General features: G+C 38.7%; 1 protein-coding gene across 1 annotated transcript in view; it reads right to left on the bottom strand.

Moving 5' to 3' along the window:
• LOC134528146 (O-acyltransferase like protein-like) overlaps positions 1-24,042 on the bottom strand; it is a 163,952-nt gene that overhangs the window by 5,292 nt on the left and 134,618 nt on the right. Inside the window, exons 6-11 of the mRNA XM_063361471.1 lie at positions 22,528-22,727; positions 20,752-20,912; positions 19,999-20,167; positions 18,331-18,524; positions 16,302-16,431; positions 3,919-4,108 (exon numbers count right to left, since the gene is read on the bottom strand). Of these exons, the coding sequence (XP_063217541.1) occupies positions 3,919-4,108; positions 16,302-16,431; positions 18,331-18,524; positions 19,999-20,167; positions 20,752-20,912; positions 22,528-22,727 (1,044 nt within the window). The remainder of the gene's footprint in view (positions 1-3,918; positions 4,109-16,301; positions 16,432-18,330; positions 18,525-19,998; positions 20,168-20,751; positions 20,913-22,527; positions 22,728-24,042) is intronic.

Genomic DNA, 24,042 nt, shown 5'->3' with positions numbered 1-24,042 from the left:
TCTCGCTCTCTCTCGCTCGCTCTCGCTCTCTCTCGCTCTCTCTCTCGCCTCGCTCTCGCTCGCTCTCGCTCTCTCTCGCTCGCTCGCTCTCGCTCGCTCTCGCTCTCGCTCGCTCTCGCTCTCGCTCGCTCTCGCTCTCTCTCTCGCTCTCGCTCTCTCTCTCGCTCGCTCTCTCTCGCTCTCTCTCTCGCTCTCGCTCTCTCTCTTCGCTCTCGCTCTCGCTCTCTCTCTCTCTCTCGCTCTCTCTCTCTCTCTCTCTCTCTCTCTCGCTCTCTCGCTCTCTCTCGCTCTCGCTCTCTCTCTCTCTCTCTCTCTCCTCGCTCTCTCGCTCTCTCTCGCTCTCTCTCGCTCTCTCCTCGCTCTCTCGCTCTCTCTCTCTCTCTCGCTCTCTCGCTCTCTCTCGCTCTCTCGCTCTCTCCTCGCTCTCTCGCTCTCTCTCTCTCTCGCTCTCTCTCGCTCTCTCCTCGCTCTCTCTCTCGCTCTCTCTCTCTCTCTCTCTCCGCTCTCTCTCTCTTCTCGCTCTCTCGCTCTCTCTCTCTCTCTCTCTCGCTCTCTCTCTCTCCCTCGCTCTCTCTCTCTCTCGCTCTCTCTCTCTCGCTCTCTCTCTCTCTCTCTCTCTCTCTCTCTCCTCTCTCTCTCTCCTCTCTCTCCTCTCTCTCTCTCCTCGTCTCTCTCTCTCTCTCCGCTCTCCTCTCTCGCCTCTCTCTCTCTCTCTCAGCTCTCTCTCTCTCAGCTCTCTCTCTCCTCCTCTCTCTCGCTCTCTCTCGCTCTCTCTCTCGCTCGCTCTCTCTCGCTCTCTCTCTCTCGCTCTCTCTCTCTCGCTCTCTCGCTCTCTCTCTCTCGCTCTCTCGCTCTCTCTCTCTCTCGCTCTCTCTCTCTCGCTCTCTCTCTCTCGCTCTCTCTCTCTCGCTCTCTCTCTCTCTCGCTCTCTCTCTCCTCGCTCTCTCTCTCTCGCTCTCTCGCTCTCTCGCTCTCGCTCTCTCTCTCTCGCTCTCGCTCCTCTCGCTCTCCTCGCTCTCGCTCTCTCGCTCTCGCTCTCCTCGCTCTCTCGCTCTCTCGCTCTCGCTCTCTCGCTCTCGCTCTCTCGCTCTCTCGCTCTCCCTCGCTCTCTCGCTCTCGCTCTCTCACATATATATACATTAAAAAAAAAAACATTAAAAAATGTGCATTAAGTGTGAAAAGTTATTGTACCATCAAGAAAAGCCATTTCTCACACAGTTTTTATACAAGCCATATTTCAGTTGGCGCTCTGACCGGCATTCTGTGGTTTATATATATATATATATATATATATATATATATATATATATATATATATATATATATATATATATATATATATAATACAACCAGACGATGGGCCAGTGGCATACTGCATGCAGATGAATCTTAAAATGTATACCTACTATGCTTGCAATGCCATAGGAGACACACACCACAACTAAGCACAATCCACAATGGCTGCAACAATTATTCTAATTAAAAATGCCACCTTTGGAGGGTTGGTCTCCACCCCCCATATTATTATTGGGGGCCTTGGTCCCACCTCCCAATTTCCTGGGATAAGTTGGAATTATGAGCGGAACTTTTGTTCTTGAGTAATGAGTATGACTCATATTTCAGTCAGCGCTGTCTTACCAGCATTATTTGGTTCGGCACATTCTGTGATCTGGCACCAATGGAGCCTCTTGTATTAAGATTTATTTATTTTTAAATGGATTCCTGTTTTTTGCACAACTTTTCTCCCATAATATTACACTAGTGAATACCTGTTAAAAATATTAGTGAAGAGATGAACAAATGCAAAGGAGGTACCAAGTTAAAATTATTACAAATGCCCTAGAAAATTAATGATAAAAAATTGTTGAACCAGAGACAGTCTTTAAGTATCATGTTAGCACAATATTACAATTGTTTACAACAGTTTAGCAGATTATAACTTGTTTTAAATACTATTTTATTGATATTTGATTTTTAATTTTTGCATTGCAGTTAAAACTTATGTTTCTGTTGGATAATTCGGCACAAACTCTAATCCGACATGACCTCGGTTCCAAACATGCTGGATCGGACCTTTCACTTTGTAGGTACTGCCCACTTGAGAAATGATGTCCGATTGCAGCCATCTCGTATGCAAGAGTCGGCTAAGGGGTTGTGTGAAGTTAGGACGTCCCAGCAGGTTATGCTGTCCGAGGGCTGCAGTGGCCCGAGGGTAGACTGGTGCCACGGTGGACCGAGACTTCAGGTTGTTACATGTTTTACATGTAATGAACAGCCTCTTGTGGGCTGAGTGGTCAAAATTCAAACTGATGGTTTTGGCAGGGGTTTTAAGCCGTTATGTTGCAGCGTTAATAAGATTTTACTTGAGTTTTTAAAAGGTGTAAACATATATTAAAAAAAAAACTTTTGGTACCATGGCATTAGTCCTAAATATGTATGTTTTCAATGTTTTTCCTCGGAACCAGTTCTGCATATTCTACATATATTCTTATTCTTGCAAATTGAGTTGAGCACTAAATCAGTGTGAGAACAGTTTTAGTGTAAATAAATAGTAATTGTGTTCATGTCAAACAGTGGTTAAATTTTGTGCAGCTGTACATCCAAATATTTGACCTTATTCTTCTTGAGAGAGTTAATTTCCAATGTTAAAAAGATGCCTTTTGCTAACATGAGACTTGGGACTTAATTGTGATTGTTGAAGACTGGAGACAAGGCTTGATTATTTGTTCTGGGAGACTTTTTGTTACATTGTGTTGTCTTTGTTGAAGTCATCCAGGGTTGCTTAGCCATTTACATACTTCTTTTATTTTGTTTTATTACCTTTGTTTTCTTGACCTGTTATTTGTAGAAACTTATTGATCCTGTTTTGAGATTTTCTGTGTGTTGTTTTCATTTATTTTATTACAACAGTTACATTTGTGATATTTTAGTCTTGTGTTATTACATTATTGTTAAATTCTGGTTTTTCTGTAACAGTTATCAAATTCTTAGGATAGTGTGTGTGTCTCTACAATTAAATACCTACTTAAATCACATAACTTCGATCATTGAACTTGCTCAACAAATTTTGGCTGCTGGTTCATGAAGTTAAAAATAAGTTAAAATAATATAGGACTTACGGTCTCAAAGTAATTTTCAAGGCTAGTATATGCCTGGTACATTGCAAATATTAAAGTACTTATTTAGTTATTCTACAACCGCCGTAAAACTAGTCGCTGTTATAAAATGATTTAATTTAAATAACCATGTGTAACACCCCTAGTTCCTATAACTTATCGCAGTGGTTCTCAAAAGTGCATTATAGATGATTTTCAGGTGCGTCCTGTGGTATTCCAGAGATATATGGGTCCCGATATAAAAATTAATATACCGGTAATTACTCTATCGTACAATTTCATTATGGTTAAACCAATCTTTTTGTTAACACATCGTTGTTAATGTGTTTTTGAATGACTCTACAGGCTCAAGTTTCTCATAAACATAAGAATGAATACTTTAAAGTTATGTTTTATTTTATTTTTTTAAACTGTTTTTCTCTAATATTTTACTTAAATATTATTGCAAATTTCTCAGTAGTTTCTCGGTAGTTACTCTATTATACAATTTCATTATGGTTAAACCAATCATTTTGTTAACACATCATTGTTAATGTGTTTTTGAATGACTCTACAGGCTTAAGTTTCTCATAAACATAAGAATGAATACTTTAAAGTTATGTTTTATTTTATTTTTTTAAACTGTTTTTCTCTAATATTTTACTTAAATATTATTGCAAATTTCTTAGAAATTTGTATATAGTGCACCTACAATGATTTGTGGGCAATCTCAAAGAATCTGCAGCAAAAGTTTGCAGATCGAATCCAGACTTTAAGTTAAAGTAGTGTGTGTAGGAAACTGGTGGGATCGCGGACGGCTCACCTCCGTTCCCGGTGTGAGATGTGAAGATGACCCAGGAGAAGACGAGGCACCAGGCGATCGGGGAGAACGCTGCGTAGTTGGCGGCGTCCACGGGGTCGTACATGTATGTCCTGTCGCCCATCTTGGATGGGGCGACGAGGGAGAAGTAGAGCATGGCCGCAGTGAACGTCCAGCCACATATCAGGTGCGACTGCGACACAGAACAGTCGCCTTACCTTCTGACTAGTGTTGCATGCACTTTGATTAGGACAGCAAAATTTTAATGTTTGTTTTATTACTAGGGATCTCTATAACTGGTGAAGTGTGAAATTTGCAAAGTTTTTTGCGAAATTTAAACTTATATATTTTTTTTGTGGAAATACTAATTTTGAAGTGAAGTACAGCACAGCAATTTTTTGTTATAAATTTTTTTTTTGTCATATTTCAGGTTAGATGTAAAATTTTTTCCTTTCAGAACTTATTGTGAATGTAATAATCCTAGTTTATTGTATTTAATTTTAAAATTCATAAGTTTATTTTTCTAGTATTTTTTTTGCTGGCTTTGTGTGGGAAGGCATGCTGACGTGATTCTCTTTAGTTTTTTTTTCCATGACCAAGGCTTTGTTTCACACGCTGGGCGTAGTCACAGTCACGGGAGTGTGAGAGAGAAACAAAATCGCTGCGTCGTGGGAACAGAAGTAAGCATTTCGTTGAAGTTCTGTTGCTATGCGCCGTGATTGGCTGAGAATTACGTCAGTGAGCCCAGGACACTGCCCGCACAAAGGGGAGGAAGGCTGTAGTTTAGTCACTGTCCAAGCACCGGGCCGAACGGTCGTTTTCGGGCACCGGGTCGAGCAGCCAGTGGTCGGGCGATGGCTCCGTGTTTTTTTTTTTTAATGTTTATATAATTAATATTTATTCTGTTTGTGCGAAAGATATTGGAAATTTTACATGAATAAAGAAACATTGAGTAAGAATTTTTTCGTGACCTGCTACTAACCTGTATGTTCCACTCATCACCTAATTTTGAGCTAGCCGGAGGTGGTGAGAGGTAACAATATCATAAAACTGTGAGAGAAAACACTCCTGTATTTTTATTCACGAACTTACAGCATTTCTGAAGGAGATTTGTTATTTACATTTGAAAGTTAATCAGATAATTATTAATGTGGCATTATTTTAACGCACCAGGATTAATTAACTGTGTTTTTATAACTGACGAATATTTCTGAAAATATTATTGCACCAGTCTGTGATTGTCTCCCAAAACAATGCTAAAAGCTGGGTCCTCTGCGGTCCAGCCTTAGTCTGGTGTTGAATTATGTGCTTCTGCCATTGCCGCTAAAACTTCCACAGTTATTTTTTTTGCTTGATAATTCTTTCGAGCGCTTTTTGTAGAGCTGCACCAAATACAAGTCTTTTAAGAATGCATCAAGTTAGTTTATTAAATTCAACCATGTAATTAATTGATTTAGAAGAAATCACAGACTAGAAACTGGCAACTTCTTCGGTTCAACAGCAGATAGAGAGACCGGCCTGAGATTGTGATAAGGGAACTGTAATGCTAACTGTGGCTTAATATTTGAAAATTAAAAAATGGGTACTATTTTCTCCTGAATCTTGTAGGGTGCTGTGCTTACATGCTGTACTTGGTGTAATAGTAGAGAAATACATGGATCGCCAGGAGTAAGTTGTGTAGCTAAGGTTGGCAAGAATGGACAGTGAAAAGATGGAAGCCAACAAGGAAGTGTGTGTCTTCTATAATAGTATTTTATATCCAGTGCAATCGTAATAAAGAAGTATTGAACAAAGAATATGAGGTCTCTATTTAATTACTATAAATTGGAAATAAAAGTGTAATCATAACATGGCGCAGTCGGAGAAGAGTCAACGTGTCACGAACGGCAAATAGACACCACGCGGCAACGATAAGGTATTTCAGAGCAGCGTGCCGAGCAACGCAGTCAACATCACCATGAATAATTTGAAACTGCCTAATCCATTGCAATTTACGGAAAATGCAGCGGAAAATTTTCGGAGGTTCAAGCAGCAGTATGAATTGTATATGCTAGCGTCGGGGTCCACGAAGCAAACGGCGGAGGTGCAAACGGCGATTTTACTGACAATAATTGGTGAAGAAGGTTTGGAGCTTTACAATACATTTGAACTGACCGAGGCAGAAAAAAATGACCCAGTCAAAGTCTTAAGTGCTTTTGAGAACTATTGTGTTCCGCGAACCAATGTCAGTGTGGAACGGCATGTATTTTTCAACAGGGACCAGAAGGAAGGGGAAAATATTGATATGTATGTAACAGACCTGAAGAAACTAAGCCGGAATTGTGAGTTTGGGGAAATGAGGGACAGCCTGATAAAAGACCGAATTATTGGTGGTCTGCAAGACAGGGAAATTAAAAACAAACTGTTAAACACAGACGACTTAACCTTAAACAAGTGTGTCCAGATATGCAAAAATGCAGAACTAACACAACTCCAGTTACAAACCGTATCCCGAGGGGAAAACGTGGCAAGTGTGTGCAAAATCAAACAAGCCAATATGTCTCAGCAAGCACAACCTTCAATATCGGCGTATCAAAAACAATCCAGGTATTCGGGGCCTCCACAATCAAGATCAACAGAACTTTACAGAGATGGAGAGGAGAGCAGCAAGCAGATGCCACAGCGGTACGGAGGAAGAAATTGGAACCAGGACGAGGGCAATGCTTTTAGCTGTTCGCGATGTGGTAAGAAGCATCCACCTATGAAGTGTCCAGCATATGGAAAGGTGTGCAAGGTATGTAACAGACTAGGGCATTTTGGAATAGTGTGCAGATCAAACGTCAATTCCGTACATCAAGTGAATCAGCAAAGCGGGACAGTTGGGGTAAACAAAATGAGTGATCAGGACAGGGAATTTAACGGACAACAGAAATGGGACGGGAGTCAAGTACATGAGCAAGTATTGTTATTAGGTCAAGTTTCGTGTGTGCAGAGTGAAAGTGCAAACAGTAAGGAGGAATGGGTTGAAAAAGTGTTAATTAGGAATAGGTATGTCAAATTTAAATTAGACACTGGAGCACAGGTAAACATAATCACAACTGAGGAGGCAAGGTACCTAAAAATAAAAATGGTGCCCCCAACAGTAAAATTGGAGAATTATAGTGGTCTACCAATACCTGTAGTAGGAAAGTGTTTCTGTTATTGTAGATTTAAAGGAGGTAAGGAAGGTGTGGTGGAGTTTCAAGTTGTAGAAGGTAACAAGAACGGGTACACATCGTTTGCCCTACAGGCGTTTGCCCTAAACGTAGGGCAAATGCCTGTAGGGCAAACGACTTTAGGGCAAATGCCGTTTAGTGCAAACGACTGTAGGGTAAACGCCGGCAAGCACTTTTGTTTTGGATTAACGAAACCACACCAACTTTTAGGGCAGACGCCTGTAGGGCAGACGCCTGTAGGGCAAACGACTGTCGAAAAACTTCTTTTAGGGCAAACGCCTTTAGGGCAAATGCCGGAGCTTGGTCCGAATGGGATTATCAAACATTTTGTGCAAACGCCTTTAGGGCAAATGCCTGTAGGGCAAACGCCTGTAGGGCAAACGCCTGTAGGGCAAACGCCTGTAGGGCAAACGCCTGTAGGGCAAACGCCTGTAGGGCAAATGCCTTTAGGGCTAACGCCTGTAGGGCAAATGACTTTAGGGTAAACGAAGCTTAGTTTATTTTGGGTAATGTAGGTTTTTTCAATTATGTATCCATTCAAACAGTGTTCTCGTAGTTTATATTTCCTCCGCAGGTGGCAGTACCTAAATAAATGTTTTCCCTCTAAATGCAAAGTTTACAAAACCGTCGCTAGATGGCACCTATGTAAGCCTATACAAGATTTGGTGGGAATTCATGTGGTATGAACTTCCTAGATTCACCAACAGATGGTTCCCTGCACTAAGTTCAATGTTATCAAATATTTTTTCTGTAAAATATTTCGGAACATTAGATGATGTAAGGTCTTCGACCAAAAAAAGAAATCGTATAATAAAAAGCAGTATTGGCGATTTAACAAAAATATCGCTGGAAAAAGGTTCAATTTTTTTTTTCCGGGGCTTTGCTTATTTCAATTTCAGCTGTCAGACGCGCATTACGCTATGATTACTTAAAATATTACGATCATATAGGTAAATAATGCGAATACTAGCTGTTAAACTCCTACACATTGTTCATACTATTTTATTCTGGAATGTATACACAACATACAGCTGAAGTACACAATGAAGAAGTATTCTAGTTCGTTTTGTTCTGGGTTTTCCATAATTTGCATTTAGTTTGTAATGTTTGTGTTAGATCATTTTGACGTTCAGTTATAAGAGTTGGCCGATAATAGTAATTGGTTGGCATGATTCTTAAAATAGGCTATATCCGTAATATAATATATATTTAAATACATTCATAATATTTCCCATATTTCCGTAGTGGATTCCACTTATATTTCCAAAATAAAATAATGAAGATACGTAATGGTATTTCTCAATAATAATAATAATAATGTGACTTTAGCCCACCGCACACAGAACGACTTTCCTTGCGGGATTGTATGCATATTTGTTTGTTCCACAATATTCCTTCCTTCTTCCAAACTGACTTGCAGTGACGCGATGTAATGTTCACACTTACTTAATAGTTCATTTTCAGGAAGATCACACCCTTGTACAATAGTAACTTGCCTTGATGAGGATCCATAGTCAACATTTTGTTTAGTCGATTGGAGATCACGCCGTTTTAGTTTCAACCGACTATCTCCTTGGTAAGCCAGTTTACGCCGAGTTGTGCCATGTCGAATCTTTTTACGAATGACTTTCTTGTGTATTGAACCAGGGCTCCTACCTGACATTTTTTTGAAAGGACTTTTCTCCCAAGCTAAACTATTCTTGAATCTTGTCCTGCCATGTAACATTTACGCTGAAAAGAGCCTCGCTTTGTCTGTGTGTAGGTAATTTATTATTTTGCGTCCATTAAATTTGGCAACGAGGCTCGTATAGAATTCTGTCGAATTACTGGTTTTGTTTTCTTTGAGATATCTGTCACAAAAAAAAATGTCTTATTAAAAAATTAAAAACCTTTCGTTTGAACAAGATTGTTTTAGATATGAAGCGTCTGTGTGCATAATAGTGTCAAATCATATATCCCATAATTATAAATGAAAAATCCCCGATGGCAGCCAGTCGGAAAGGTAGATTTCGCCGTGCGGCCTACCAATATAAAAAAAACTTTCTGAAAAATTCCAGAAGTTTCAATAACTATGTAAAATCTTATGAATATTTCTAGAATATCGAATGTAACAATAAATTGCAAATTAATTGTTGGCTCAACAATATGTATGGGATATAAATCCAGTCCAACTATACATTAGACATTCATATTTACCTCAATTGGAAATTCTGAAATTCATAGGACCTAGATAGGAGAAAAAATCGTGAAATTTTCTGTAAGTCGCTCTGCGAAATCTACCTAAAAACGATCTCAGGAGAAAAAAAATTATAGTCACGTACAAACTTAATTTGTGGAGATGAACTGCGCTTGCACAACTAATACTATTTTTGATACATGATTGTTATGCTAACAGTTTTTGTTATGGTTTGCTGTCCTGTAAGCCCGCCCCGCACGACGCCCAATTTATGCTTTATTTTCTATTATACCCATGGGTATAAAAGTGGGTATATAAATTTCATTAGCAGAAGTGAAGAAAGAATTAATTACTCAATACACACGATACCCAGAGTTCTAATAGAGAAAACAGCCAACATATTTGCCGACCAAGGCAAGCAAGTCGGGTTGGATAAACCTATTGCGTACATTTAACCAAATAATAAATATGTTAAAGTCGTAAGACTGTTTGTGGGCATGTGACAAATATGTAATTAACTAAATATAATTGCAACGGTTTATTTTGAAAATTATGTAATTCAGTGAATTATTTTTTTAAATATTATTTTCTAATCTTCACTTGCAAAAAATATAGAGAAGTTGATTCAGTGTTAAAAAACAAGATCGAAGTAATTTTGAAACTAAATTGTTTTGAAAATATATTAACTAAAATTGCACTGTTTTTGCTGATTCATTAGCATCTGAGAGTTATATTTAATGATCGTTATTTGTGTATTATACTTTTAAGTAATTCATTATTGTACATTCCACGACATATCAAAATTGTTCCTAGTTTACACTCATACCTATGACATTCATTCAAATATTGTGGCAATATAGATGATATGATTAAATGCATTTTGAAATGTTGTACATTTCATTGGCTGTCACACATAAAATCAGTCTTTTATTATTCTTCACTTGTTCCCATAAAACTTATTAGGGGTTAAGCTATAGATGGTCTGGGCGAATTAGCAAAATATGCACACTCTCGATGGAAGTATTTTCACCACACTCTACAGACATATTAATAAAACGACAGATTCAGTTGGGCACATGTTATATAAAAATTGAAAATAGGCATGAAGGTCTCGGAGGCTATTTTAACACTAACTTTTAAACACTGAAAATGTTTTTATAAATGCATATGTATAATCTTCTGCCTTAAATTATTTTAGGGTCATCGTTTTTAGGACGACTTTAAGTGAAAATTCCAGCAGGCAAGGATAATAAAATTTTGTAAGCTCCTTTTTGTTAACGCTTGTTTTTATATATAGCAGCAATATTAAATAAAGTTAATTCGTTCGCTAGTTAAACCCCGCCCCCCCCACCTTGGAAAATATTACATCATCAAACTCTTTGTTAAAAATTATTTAAAAAATACAATCCAGTCTGAGATTCATCTGTTGTAAGGTTCAATTACCAGCTGCATTCTTAGACTTCAACGTTGGGATAGCAAACCGTATGTGCTGCCATCTAATTTGTGAATTTTGTACTTTGTACTCATTTGGAGAATGGTTCCAACATTTGTCAACAGGGGCGACACACGTAAGGACATCTATCTTCGAAAAGGTTCGTAGGGCAAACGCCTGTAGGGCAAACGCCTTTAGGGCAAACGCCTTTAGGGCAAACGACTGTAGGGCAAACGCCGGCAAGCATTCATTTTCGGATTATTGAAAATTCGCAAACTTTTAGGGCAAACGCCTGTAGGGCAAACGCCTGTAGGGCAAACGACTGTCGAAAAACTTCTTTTAGGGCAAACGCCTTTAGGGCAAATGCCGGTGCTTGGTCCGAATGGGATTATCAAACATCTTGTGCAAACGCCTTTAGGGCAAACGCCTGTAGGACAAACGCCTGTAGGGCAAACGAATTTAGGACAAACGCCTTTAGGGCAAACGCTTTTAGGGCAAACGCCTGTTTGGAATGAGGAATGCGAGAATATGCTTCGAAAATGCGTTTAGGGCAAACGCCTGTAGGGCAAACGACGCACTCCCACAAGAACGCTCCACCAGTGATCGGCCTACCCACTATAAAACAATATGATCTGGTGAGGAGAGTACTAACGGTAGGTACAGTTGAAAATAATGGGGCACAGAAATGTTCTAAACAGGGCACCATGGAAAGAGGAACAGGTAGCTCAGGGTTCATAGATAGTTTAGATAGCAATGCATTGCCTGACAGCGTTAGTGAAGTGTTACAGGAATATAAGGAATTGTTCGAAGGAATTGGGGTATTTAACTATACATACAAAATAAAGGTAAGGGATGGAGCAGAACCACACGTTGCAAAACCTAGAAAAATACCATTTCACTTGCTAGATGCACTGAAACAGGAACTAGATAAAATGGAGCAGTTAGGAATAGTCAAACCAGTGACAAAACCGACACAATGGGTTAACTCCCTCGTGGTGGTCAGGAAACCGGATAATAGTCTCAGAATTTGTATAGATCCATTTAAATTAAATAAGGAAATAGAAAGAGAATACTTTCAATTGCCCACATTCGAAGAGTTAGTCTCACGAATGCCGGAAGCGAAGGTGTTCACAACATTGGATGGTTTCAAGGGTTTCTGGCATATCAAATTAGATGAGGAAAGTCAGGATGTAACAACATTTAATACACCATTTGGGAGATACCAATTCACTAGGCTTCCATATGGGTTAAGATCGGCCCCAGAAGTATTTCACAAATGCTTTACAACCATTTTTGCAGGCATATCAGGGGTGGAAATTTACATAGATGATTTGATTATATGGGGGAAAGATCAAGCGGAACATGACTTGAGGTTACAACAGGTACCACAAAGAGCTAAAGAAAATGGAGTAAAATTCAACAAGTCAAAATGCAGAATCAGTTCTTCAGAGGTAACTTATGTTGGGCACAAAATCAGTTCCAACGGCATTAGCCCTGATGAGGCAAAAGTCGAAGCAATACGGAACATGCCCACACCTAAAAATAAGAAAGAATTAGCCACTTTTTTGGGAATGATCACGTATGTATCAAAGTTCATCCCTCAAGTAAATAAAATTAGTCATCCCCTGAGAGAAGTTAATAAACTGCATGCAGCGTGGCAGTGGAATGATCACCATGAGCAGGCCTTTAGGGAACTTAAGCAAGTGCTAACAAAAAACCCAGTACTACAGTACTATGACAGAAATAAGCCGATAGTTTTATCAGTCGATGCGTCTAGTCATAGCCTAGGAGCAGTTATCCTTCAAAAACAGTTGCCAGTAGTATATGCAAACAAAACACTTAACAAAAGTGAAGAAAATTATGCACAGATTGAAAAAGAGTGTCTTGCAATACTCTATGGTTGTGAGCACTTTCACCAATATCTGTATGGAACCAAGTTTGTAGTACAGACAGATCACTTACCTCTCATTTCTATTTTTAAAAAACCCTTAAATGAGTGTCCGTTGCGATTGCAAAGAATGCGCTTGAGGTTACAACCATACGAGTTTACCCTGGAGCATGTCCCGGGTAAAGATCTCATCATCGCAGATGCTTTGTCGAGGCTAGGGGAAAAGAAATCACAGAATAGTGATGTTTGCCAAGAAATAGAAGCACACGTAGGGCTAGTAATAGCTAAGCTGCCAGTCACACAACGTAGACTAGAACAGTTTAAAGTAGAGACAGGTAAGGATCCAGAATTGCAGGCAGTAATACAACTGGTTAAAAAGGGTTGGCCAAAAGACAAGAAAGAGTGTGCGGATGTCACAAAACCTTACTTCATGGTGCAGGGTGAGTTAAACGTAGTTGATGACTTGTTATTTAAGGGAGAGCAAATTGTAGTTCCTAAGGCCCTACGGAAGGAGATGCTGAATCGGGTGCATTATAATCATTTAGGTATATCTAAGTGTAAACATCGTGCCAGACAACATTTGTACTGGCCTAATATGGGTCAAGAAGTAGAGAATGTGGTTAATAATTGTGTAATTTGTTTGAGGAGCCCAAAGAAAAATGTCAAGCAACCAATGTACATGAGAGAGGTACCAGGTGGTCCGTGGCTGGCTGTAGGCACGGATATTTTCGCTCTCTTCCAAAAGAATTATGTGTTGGTGGTGGATTACTTTACTAAGTTTGTGGAAATAGAAGAACTCAGAGATATGTCTAGCGAGGGTACCATAGATAAATTAAAATCAGTTTTTTCTCGGTATGGGATACCGAACGTTGTGTATAGTGATAATGGCCCACAGTATGCCAATGCGAAATTCAAACAATTTGCAGAGGAATGGCAGTTTAACCATGTCACCTCCAGTCCACAATATGCACAGTCAAACGGGCTAGCAGAAAGACACATACAGACAGTTAAGCGGATGTTATAGAAAGTCGGGGCAGAGAACAAGGATGTCAAGTTAGCAATGCTGGAATAAAACAACACTCCGCTAGAGGGAAACTGGAAAACGCCAGCAGAAATGATGTTTGGTCGTCAACCAAACACCATGCTGACAGTGGGTAGAGATAGTCTGGAGGTACATCAGGCAGACAAGGCAAAGCTCATTAGCAGACAAAACAAACAACAGGAGTATTACAATAGGGGATCAAGAAGGCTCAAGCCTTTCAAGCCAGGCGATAATGTATTCTATAGCAGACAAGGGGATCAGGAAAGGACCATGGGGCAGGTACTGGGGTACTCCTCCAAAAGACCACGATCTTATGTGATTATGACCCCTGAGGGCAAGCAGGTTGAAAGAAATAGAGTTCACATACATAAAGGAACTAACAATTTTGAATTCAGAGTTAAGAACAGGATCGACGAGGGGGAAGGAGGTGAGACAAACAGGCAGACGAGGGGAAGAAGGGAAAGTATAGACGAGGACTTTAAAGGATGGGATCATGAGAGTAGGGAGTTTAAGGAAACAATACGGTGGGATCAACATAACAATCAGATGTTACACCACGATGACAGTCAGTTAGCCACGGCTCAACCTGCCACCACTCTCACAACACAAAGTGGACGTCATGTACATAGACCTAAGTATTTGGAAGAGTACTGTTAAGAAAGGGAGATGTAATAGTAGAGAAATACATGGATCGCCAGGAGTAAGGTTGGCAAGAATGGACAGTGAAAAGATGGAAGCCAACAAGGAAGTGTGTGTCTTCTATAATAGTATTTTATATCCAGTGCAATCGTAATAAAGAAGTATTGAACAAAGAATATGAGGTCTCTATTTAATTACTATAAATTGGAAATACAAGTGTAATCATAACACTTGGCACAAGAAACGGATCCTTGAATTAAAGTTAAAGGCTGCAACTAGAATACGTAACAGATGCAAACTTTATCAGTTAGGCAAAATAAGAGGTCTGTACAGAGCAAGATGGCAAGATGGTTGCTTTTTTTTTCTGTGCCTAATTGAGTGTAGTGAAGAGCCATGAGATTGCTGGTTTTTCTTGCTATAGCTAGGTGAAAAATTTGGATTGAAACTTTAAACTTTTTTTTTATTTACCAGTTATCAGTGTACATTTTGATATTCTCCCAAGATTTTCTTGGCTTGATTATCGAAGGGTGATTTCTTTAATTTCAATTTTAAATACCAGTAATCATAAATATTTATGTATCTCTTGAGTGTAGACATCAACTATGCAGCTAAATGAGATTTATTATGTGCTTTGTGTATTGAATTCTCACTGTGAAATCTTGGTTCATAAAACCTCCCTTAAAAGGATTTATATTTACAGGTATATATTTTCATGCCTCTACAAATAAGTTTTACATTTATTAATGGTTAATTATAAAGTGCTTCAATTTCTAAGTATCATAACTTTAACTCTTAACTCTTTAAACTCATATCCAGCTAGGTTTTCCATCTGTAATTTCCTGTTCCAATCCTTTGTCGAGTCGATTTCTTCAATTCCTTGAATCACGTTGCGTACGTCACATAATACAAGGATCATGGAGAGCAACATTAACAAATAATTGGAATAGGAATTGGCAAGTCTGCCTAGTCATTGGAGTTCAAAGGGTAAAGAATGTTGTAAATAGATTTCACTGATTCTTTAAAATTCTTAAATTAAATATATATATTTTTTAATTACACTATTATTTTTAGAATATGTAAATTAAGTAGGCATTCAGTAACACTCAACGCAATACAGTAGAACCCTGTTATAATGTTCCTGCATATAATGTTTTCCTGCTTATAACATCATATTTTTAAAGTCCCAATATTTCCCCCATAAGGACAATGTATTTATTTCCTGCATATAACGTTCATAAATAGTGTAATTTCCTGCTTATAATGTTTGCTTTCTAACATTCAATAAATGGGGGAAAAATGTTTTAAAACCAAATTATTCCAACATTTACTATAAAAAGTTTCCTTTATGTATCTTTATGTTTACAATCACTGCCATACAATACATGAAGTTTGTTAAAATACAATTTTATGCAATATACTGAAGGTACACAATGTTCATACTAGTTACGTGTCAGTTGGCACCCTTAGTCAACTCTTCTCTTCCTTGCCATTCCAGTGGGTATTCAGATGCACGTACATAGTCCTATGAATCTATGATATTTAAGTTGCCAACCATTGAGCGAGGGCATAACTTAAAGTGTTTTCTATTGCTTACAAATAATATTTTTTTTCATTCATACGTAGGAATCCCAAAATTAAACATTTTCAGGTGGCGAAGGAGTAGACGCTCTCACTCTTAATGTTGTCATCTTGAATCGTGAGACAATTTTACAAAAAAATGTGGCAGTGTATTTTTAAAGACAAACAAAATTTAACCAGGGAACAAGACGAAGTTGAAAAATTGTTGGCTTGTTTCAGAAAATTCATGTTTCAAGTATACTATCTTTGGTTTTAACATTAAAGTTGTTTACATAGCTTGGTGAGTCCATTGGTACAAAGCTCAAACATTGTTAAGTGCTAAATTGAGATTTCCTGCTTATAACGTTTTCCTGCTTATAATGTTTTTTTCTTGTGCTCCCTTGAAAAACATTATAACAGGGTTCTACTGTATAGAGATTATGCGTAATTCCTGTTACCTTTTTCATCCTGAAGTCGGTGCCCACGTGCTGCAGGACGTAGCCCAGAAGAATGCCCATGATGTAAACGGTCGCTCGGTGAAGGGGAATGATGTACGACAAGTTAGCTGTGTTAAACAGCTCCGAAACCCTGCACATTTGTGAATTACGTTAGCGTTGCCCATTTGTTAAGCATATCCACCATAGCCAGCATCTGAGGCAAAGCAGACAGCACTTGTAAACATTGTATTGATTTATTGTTACATATAACTCAAGTTGTATAACTACTTAAAAAAAAAGTAATTTCCAATAAATACTTGCCTGCTTCAGTGTTTGTTTTGTTAACGTACATTAAAATATTTGCAAAAAAAAAAACATTTTTCAGGCTACAAGTTAATTTTGGTGTAAGTTGTTTTAATGAGCCCGTAATCTTTGGAGGATTAAAGTATACATCAAAATTATAGTTCCAAGCTCAAAACACCCAAATTTTGAATAATAGTGAATGAGAGATAAGTACAGTATGCTAAAACAAACTCTTAATAAATGTTTACCAAAATTTTGAAGTGTTAAAGAAGATGGTGATGGTAGGTTTTTCGGCCTGGAGGTTTGTTTTGATCTTCAGTGAATGTCACAGTGATGACCATGTTGTGACTAACTTAGGTTAGGCGAGATGATTCAGTGATGGTTTACAATTGCCTTCCAAAGTAGCGATTTGAATTGCAAGCACAACACTAGGGATGTGCGAATCCTTGATTTAAGTTCGGTTTGAACCCGATTTGAATCCCTTGTAATATTTGAGATATGAATCCGATTCCGAATATTATGCACAGAATTATTAAAAACAACTGATTAATTTAAAAATGTGTGTTCTCTTTTTTCTAACTGAAACTTCTGGCAATTATTTATTTCACTGAGATTGAAATGTTTATAATTATGTAAACTTAATTAATAATAAAAACTTTAAAATAACCAAAACATATTCGATTCTCCAACTCAATCGTAATAAACTGCACGCCACAGGGAAATCTCAGTTTTATAAACGTTTCAGCAAACGAAACCATTTTTTCTCCAATAAAAGCCAAGACTGTTTTCTTGTAGGTATGTAATTGTTTTTAGTTCATAGTTTGCTGTACGACAAAATTCGTAATTATAGTTTAAGCCCTCAAAATCTCTAATTTCTTTGAATGTCACTGTGTTAATTATTTAATTTACATGTCATTCTTTGTCTTACGTAATAGTAGCCTAATTTTATTTCTCACTGCTAGTATTTTTGAGCCGTATTAAATTAATTTATAACTTTTGTGAATATTCGTAATACTGTTCGAATTCATGTACGTACAACGATTCCGGGTTCGGGTAATTGTGGATTTGAACCGTACCCGAAAATATCGGGTACTCGCACATCCCTACACAACGCCCATTACTGGGCCTATTAAATATAGCTTATATAGGGGGCAGTGACAAAATTTGTACTTAAGTCTGCCCTGCACATGAATCATCATGGCTGCCAATGTAGAAATACTTGAGCAGAATAAATGTCATGTTATGCTGTACTATGTTTATCCATTGTCGTCATACTGCCCTCTCCTGAAGCCTTGACCAGGTTTCTGGCCCCAGATGGCAACAGGCAGACTTCCGCTTGCGCTCGGGGTAGTGTATACACAACAGTGCTAGTTAAGATAAACGTTCTTGGGAAGTCGTTAACTGTAGGCTGTGCTCAAACAGCCTTTGTGGAGGTCGAGATGCCACACCGGAAAGACGTAATCATGCCAGAGAGGAATCTTGTGCGTGCCGACTGAGGCTCGCTGACGTCCGACAAGTCCATCACTTACTTGGCCCGCCTACTTAGCAGCCGCGACACTATACCTTGGAAACTTACTTTAAAAAAATTATATCGAACTAATCTCTGGCATACTTGGAACAGAAAAAAAAAACTTGATTCCTTTCATTTTCCTGCGTAGGGGTGTTGCAGTTCTCGCATCACTCGCTGGGCGTGCGTGACGGGTATGTTCTGCCACACTAAAGTTGTGTGAACTACGGCTGTACTCACGAGGCTCCGAAGTAGACGTACGGGCTGAGCTGCTTGGCGTAGGACACCTGGTAGCGCAGCGCGGTGGACGTGGCGGCGAGGGCTACCAGGGTGGGCACGCCCAGTTGTGGCTTCCACCACAGCAGGAACACCAGCAGCGGCGAGAAGAAGAAGAGCTGTGCGTCTATCCCCAAGTGGTGCGTGTGAGTCAGGCACTGCAAACCCACGAGCACATTTATCTCCAGTGTTTAAAAAGTAGTAGACTGATGCTTTGAACATACTAATTGTGGTGTATGGGTAGAGGTCGGAGAATTAGATATTATCAGCTTGGCACTCCTGGAAAGTAGACAGCGTGGGTTGAGGTGTGCGGCGATGGTGCAATTTGTGACTAGTACATAATGTGTAATATGTAAGTAGTAGTTTGTAAAGAATAAAATGGTGTAAAGGAACATTATAATCTTTAATTCTTACACGTGTGCGTACACTGGAATTGCATGTTAGACTGGTATCCAATGAAACCTGGCCTAACGGATGTTCTTCCAGCTATAAGTTGCCAACATAAAATTTAAGCTCGTGGCAAGCTTATCGTTGACTTGAATAAGACTTGCCATTCATCAATATTGGTCAAGTGGATATGATCTTAAGTTTAACCCTTAAAGCTTACTTTCTGTATGCAAGCTTGCTGAAGGCTTTAATTTGGCTTGTTCTCTGCACCTAGATGGTGTGGGCTTGCCTTGACAGGCTTGCAGCATGCTTGACTCATGGAGAATAGTTTGCTTCAATCAAGGTCGCAGCGAGCATCATTCAAGCTTAAGCAAGATATATATATTTTTTTTGCTATCTAGGAAGAGTAAGAGGAATAAACCTATTTGATAGCACAATGAAAACAATCTGGTTGTTTCCTTCACTGATTTATTGCTTAATAGTAGAACACATACCTAACCTAACATTGACAGATTACATCAATGAATGTGCAGACATGTTTTTCACACATGTGGCCAGAGGGTCCCACCTGCCTATAGGCCCAGGGAATGCCTCCTACGTCTGTCTCGACCGCCTCATCTGTCCGGGAGAAGGTGGGGGGGATGTGACTGCTCTTCACATTGCCAGAGATAGGAAGTTAAGCTCTAGCCACCCCACAGCTGCTATCAATTCTTGATTTTGTATTTCGTAAGTTTGCGAGTTTTGCTGGATACAATTCACGCAAATCAAATTCACTAAATACAGCATATAATTTTTGCGTACTCAATTTTTGATAACCGTAAAATTGTCTTCCAATAATATTCTTTATTTGGACGTTTGCTTCCGCACAAAATTGCTGTAATGTGTGTGTGCCAGTTAGTTTTAGCAGTACCAAACACCTAGTGGTAGCCCGAGAATTTATGGGGCTTTGGGCCATTTACTTTTGTGGGTGTCTGATATTTTGAAGAGAGGCCACACAGAAAATCCTGGGGGAATTTTTTTTTTTTTTTGGGGGGGGGGAGGGGGCTATTTTTTATTAAAGATTATAAGTCAACAATGCCTCAAATTTCAATTTTGGTTTTTCTAAATAAATAAAGTGTTAGTTTAAAATATAACATTGAAATAACCTAGGTCAGTTTGGTGACAAAACATTTTACATTACTAGCGTGTTAGTGATGGAAGAGCCGGGGCGACTGCCCTGCTTGTTCGGCCCTGACGAACACCCACCATGTTTTCGAAACCGTAGTAGTTGTGTATGAAGAGGAAGTTCCTCCACCAGTTGGCCTTGCAGATGTCGGAGTGGTGCTGCACCACCAGGTTCCACTGCGGGCCCGAGCCGAGCCACGGCAGCAGGAAGGTGCAGAACAGGATGAGGGCGGCGAGGTTGGGCACGAGCCTGGAACAGTTCCGTTGACGACTGGTCACTCGCCGAGGGAACCGGTACAACAAAAAATGCAACCGAAAACAGGAGATTAATCAGGCATTTTTCAAATAAAAAAATTTGTAATCGCTGTAGTACCCGGCATTTTCCTGGGCTGCACACAGGGTGAAGGGGACTTTTTCCCCCCTTCGAAATCAGAAGTAGACTGTAACTGTCTTCTTAATTTGAAGTTAGTGTGAAAAATAATTTATATCGCTGGCAGAATCTGACAGTTGTTCTGCCAGTGTATATTCATTTACCTATGTATACCTAATGTACATACATATATCTAAAATTAAATGGTCTGTATGTAATCTAGAATCTATGAAGCATTGTAGGAAAAAAATGGAAAAATTAAAGGTTACTGATACTGTAAAGATGCCATTATTTTTATTGGTATAAATTCATGATGATGCCATCTATTGATGAAGTTAAAAACTAAACTTTTATTAGCGCTGTTAGTTCGCTAGCTGCCACAAGCTCCACTGAGCGAATGGGTCTTGTTAAGGAGAAGGTTGGGGTTCGACCCGACGCGAGACACGAGCGAAGGCGACTGGTACCTGAAGAGGCGGGAGGTGTACTGGCGGTAGACGCTGAGGCTCTTGTTCCGCTGCAGCTGCCGGAAGAAGCTGTAGGACGTGAGCAGCCCGCTCATCATGATGAAGGGGTCCGTGTACAGACTGGCCGCCCGCACGATCCCCGTCCACGACTTGCCCACGAACTGTGCATAGTTATGCATGTCCGTCAAGCTTGTGCAAGTGGTACCACAAACAAGACCTTGTTTAATGATTTTATTTATGAAATTGGAGGCAAATTTTTACGTCAATCTTAGCATGTACTGAATGCATGTAATCATGTAATCATGTGGTATACAGTTTTTGGATTAACTTTCATATGTCATATTTGTCTTAAACTCTTGATTTTTACTGAAGTAAAAGTTAATCCAAAACTCTGCCACATGATTTCATGCTTTTGGTGTATGCTATGATTGAAATTGAAATTTGCCTTTAAGTTCATAAAAACAAATAAGGTCTTGTTTAGTAGAAAATAACCTTTTATAAACAATAAAATATGGTTATAATATGAATTCATATAAAATAATGTGCAAAAACACAAAATAATTTAAAGTAACACCCCCTTATGGCTCAGTCTTGTCCGCTGATGTGGTTATTTAGTATGTAGTCTTAAAATTAAATGATTGTTATTTAAGGGATTCTCCTGAAAAATCTTTTTTTCCAATATTTGTTGGGTCAAATCTTTTTCGCAAATATTTTATAAACAATATTTTTGAGCTGTCAAAGGTAAAATTAGTGATTGCAGTTAAGAACACTTGCATGACTTATCAGTTATCACTATTACATAATACTTAATAAATATCTGTTAAGAAACTTTGAGACAAAATGTAAGAGTTATCAGGATAAGTTTACAATAAAAGCACTCAAGTAACAGTAATTAAATAATAACTAAATTAGTGTGTGAGACTGAGTCTTCACAAAGTTTTAAATTTTTAGTGTCCTTGTGAACATAGTCAAAGTAATTACAGGCAAAAAAAGGAAAATTTTCTATTTTAACTTTTTTTTTTAGACAGTTATTTTTAGTGTTCCACCTTTCACTTTCCATTAATTAACTGCTCTGAATTCCAAAATCAACTTACCCTTCTCACTGGTCTTATTTAAGTTAGCCACTCTTATTAGTTATTCGGTTAACAATGTAAAAATATGTAATATTTTCTACTTTTAAGTTTTATTGCTGACTTTCTTACATTTTAATTTTTGTTACTTTTTATTGATTTTATATTGCCGAACTAAAGTTGTTAGCATTTAATTTTGTACAAATTTTTTTGAATTACAGAATCTTTTTAAAATAAAAAAAATTATAAGATTAGTTTATCTACCAAAATAAATACATTAGTGTCTGTCTCGTTAATCGAGGTTCTGCTTTATCCGAGCCAATCTAAAGTTCCGTTCCCAGCAAAGCCTGTTTAAACATTTTTTTTTTTTGAGGACCTGGAAAATTAATTATCTAACCATTTCGAAACTCTTGATAAAATTAACCTTGTTTGTGCAATTTACTTGTTAAGCGAATCTGAAGCAACGTGAAAGAATTTGCACATTACCACTAAGCTGTATGAATTACATCCCTGTTGTCAGGGAGTTTGCTTAACTGAGTTTGCCACGGTTCACCTGAACTCTGTTAGTTAAAGACACTACTGTACACTACAATAGAAGCACACCTCTGTTGTGCAAGATGCACTTACTATCTTACATGCTCATGCCGAGACGTCGGGACACGGCATGGATGCCAGAGCGCACAACGCGTGGACTCTCGTGGTTTACCTCGGCCATGGCCGTCCTGTTGGTGTACGGGATGAAGAACACGGCCATGGACTTGTGGGACTTGAGCAGCATGTAGGCGTTGAGGAACCTGATCCCGTGCAGGCAGTGGATGTCGTTGGCCGGCTGCTCCAGGCTGATCAGTCGCTCCAGGTTCCTCTTCAGGGAGAAGGACTGGAACAGCTCCAGCGCTGTGCTCCTGTCTGTCCAAAAAAGAGTCGGCCGCAATTGTTTTACGTGCGTTCAAATGATACCCTATGAAGGAGGAGGGGGGGGACCCACCTTTTATTAACGCATTTAGGACAACGTGAGCGCAGTGCAATGCATGTGTCATACGAACAGAATGTTTCCATTATCTCGAACAGGGTGTCTACAGTTCACGAAAGTCAGGAAATTTGAAGGCAGGGTCACAAAAGTAACACACAAGTTCGAAAATAATTAACCGCAACTGTGCCGTAAGTATCAAAATAAAAAATAAAAAAATAAAAAAAATATTTTCTCAGTTTACATTTTTGAGTCCTTTCTTCAAGTTTTTGGATATTTCAATGAGTGTCTATTTTCATATTTTTTTGCAGTTAAACTTTAAGCAGCAGACTTGTGAATTGGTTTTTATTTTTAAATATTTTAATTTGTTGACAACCAATTTGGAAATCCCTTGTCAATGACATTCATGTTTTCGCATTTTCTTCAAGGCTATTAATCATTGCAAGAATTTGCTGTGTAGTCCATCTCACACTTATGCTTACTTGATTTAGCAGCACTTGAATATCTTGTGCTGGGCTTTGAGAACATTTTACCGCATGTACACAGTTGTGGAAACATAATACGCAAGGTGCTAGATAAACTGGAAAGACTGTACTGAAATGAAAACTGTCAAGTCACGATAAACACAAGAGTGTAATAAAAGTTAGTAGCACAGTAGAGTGACCTGTTGGCCACAATCAGTGACACGAATCTGTAGGATTCGCGAGGCGACCTGAGAGTTTTGCTTGTGGGGTTAACATACACAAGTCATATCTGGATAGGGTGCTTGTATTTTTGTATTCTTCCCATATTTTGGCCTACATGCATGCAATACATTGTAAACTTTAAATTTTCAAAAAAGGTTTTCAATAAAACGTATTTCGTACGTTCACGTTTATTTATGAACCCCATTTTACAGTAACAGTTTCTCAAGCACAAGCGGGCCCCCTCAATGAGAGGCTTCTTAAGTTTTTAGAAGGGGGGGAGGAGGAAGGGAATACATATATGCCCATGGTCACAATCTAATTGAAAACAATCTTAACGTGATGGGCTCGATTGGTGCAGGATTACAGAATGTGCCAAACCACAGGCTGCTGTATTAAAGGGCTTTCACTGTGGATAATATCAATAGTTATCTAATGTTAATTGCTACTCCAGCAGGGTTTGGACATGGCTTTAGTATCACAATCATGATATGTCGTAAGTTTCTTGAGCACTTTCAACAACAGTTTACATTTAAATAATGGTCAAAAGCTCTTCATTTTTACAAGTACA

The sequence above is a fragment of the Bacillus rossius genome, chromosome 1 (assembly GCF_032445375.1).
Source record: "Bacillus rossius redtenbacheri isolate Brsri chromosome 1, Brsri_v3, whole genome shotgun sequence".
Taxonomy (NCBI): Eukaryota; Metazoa; Arthropoda; class Insecta; order Phasmatodea; family Bacillidae; genus Bacillus; species Bacillus rossius.
The sequence above is the reverse complement of the archived record's forward strand: the minus strand, read 5'-3'. Positions and strand labels throughout refer to the sequence as shown.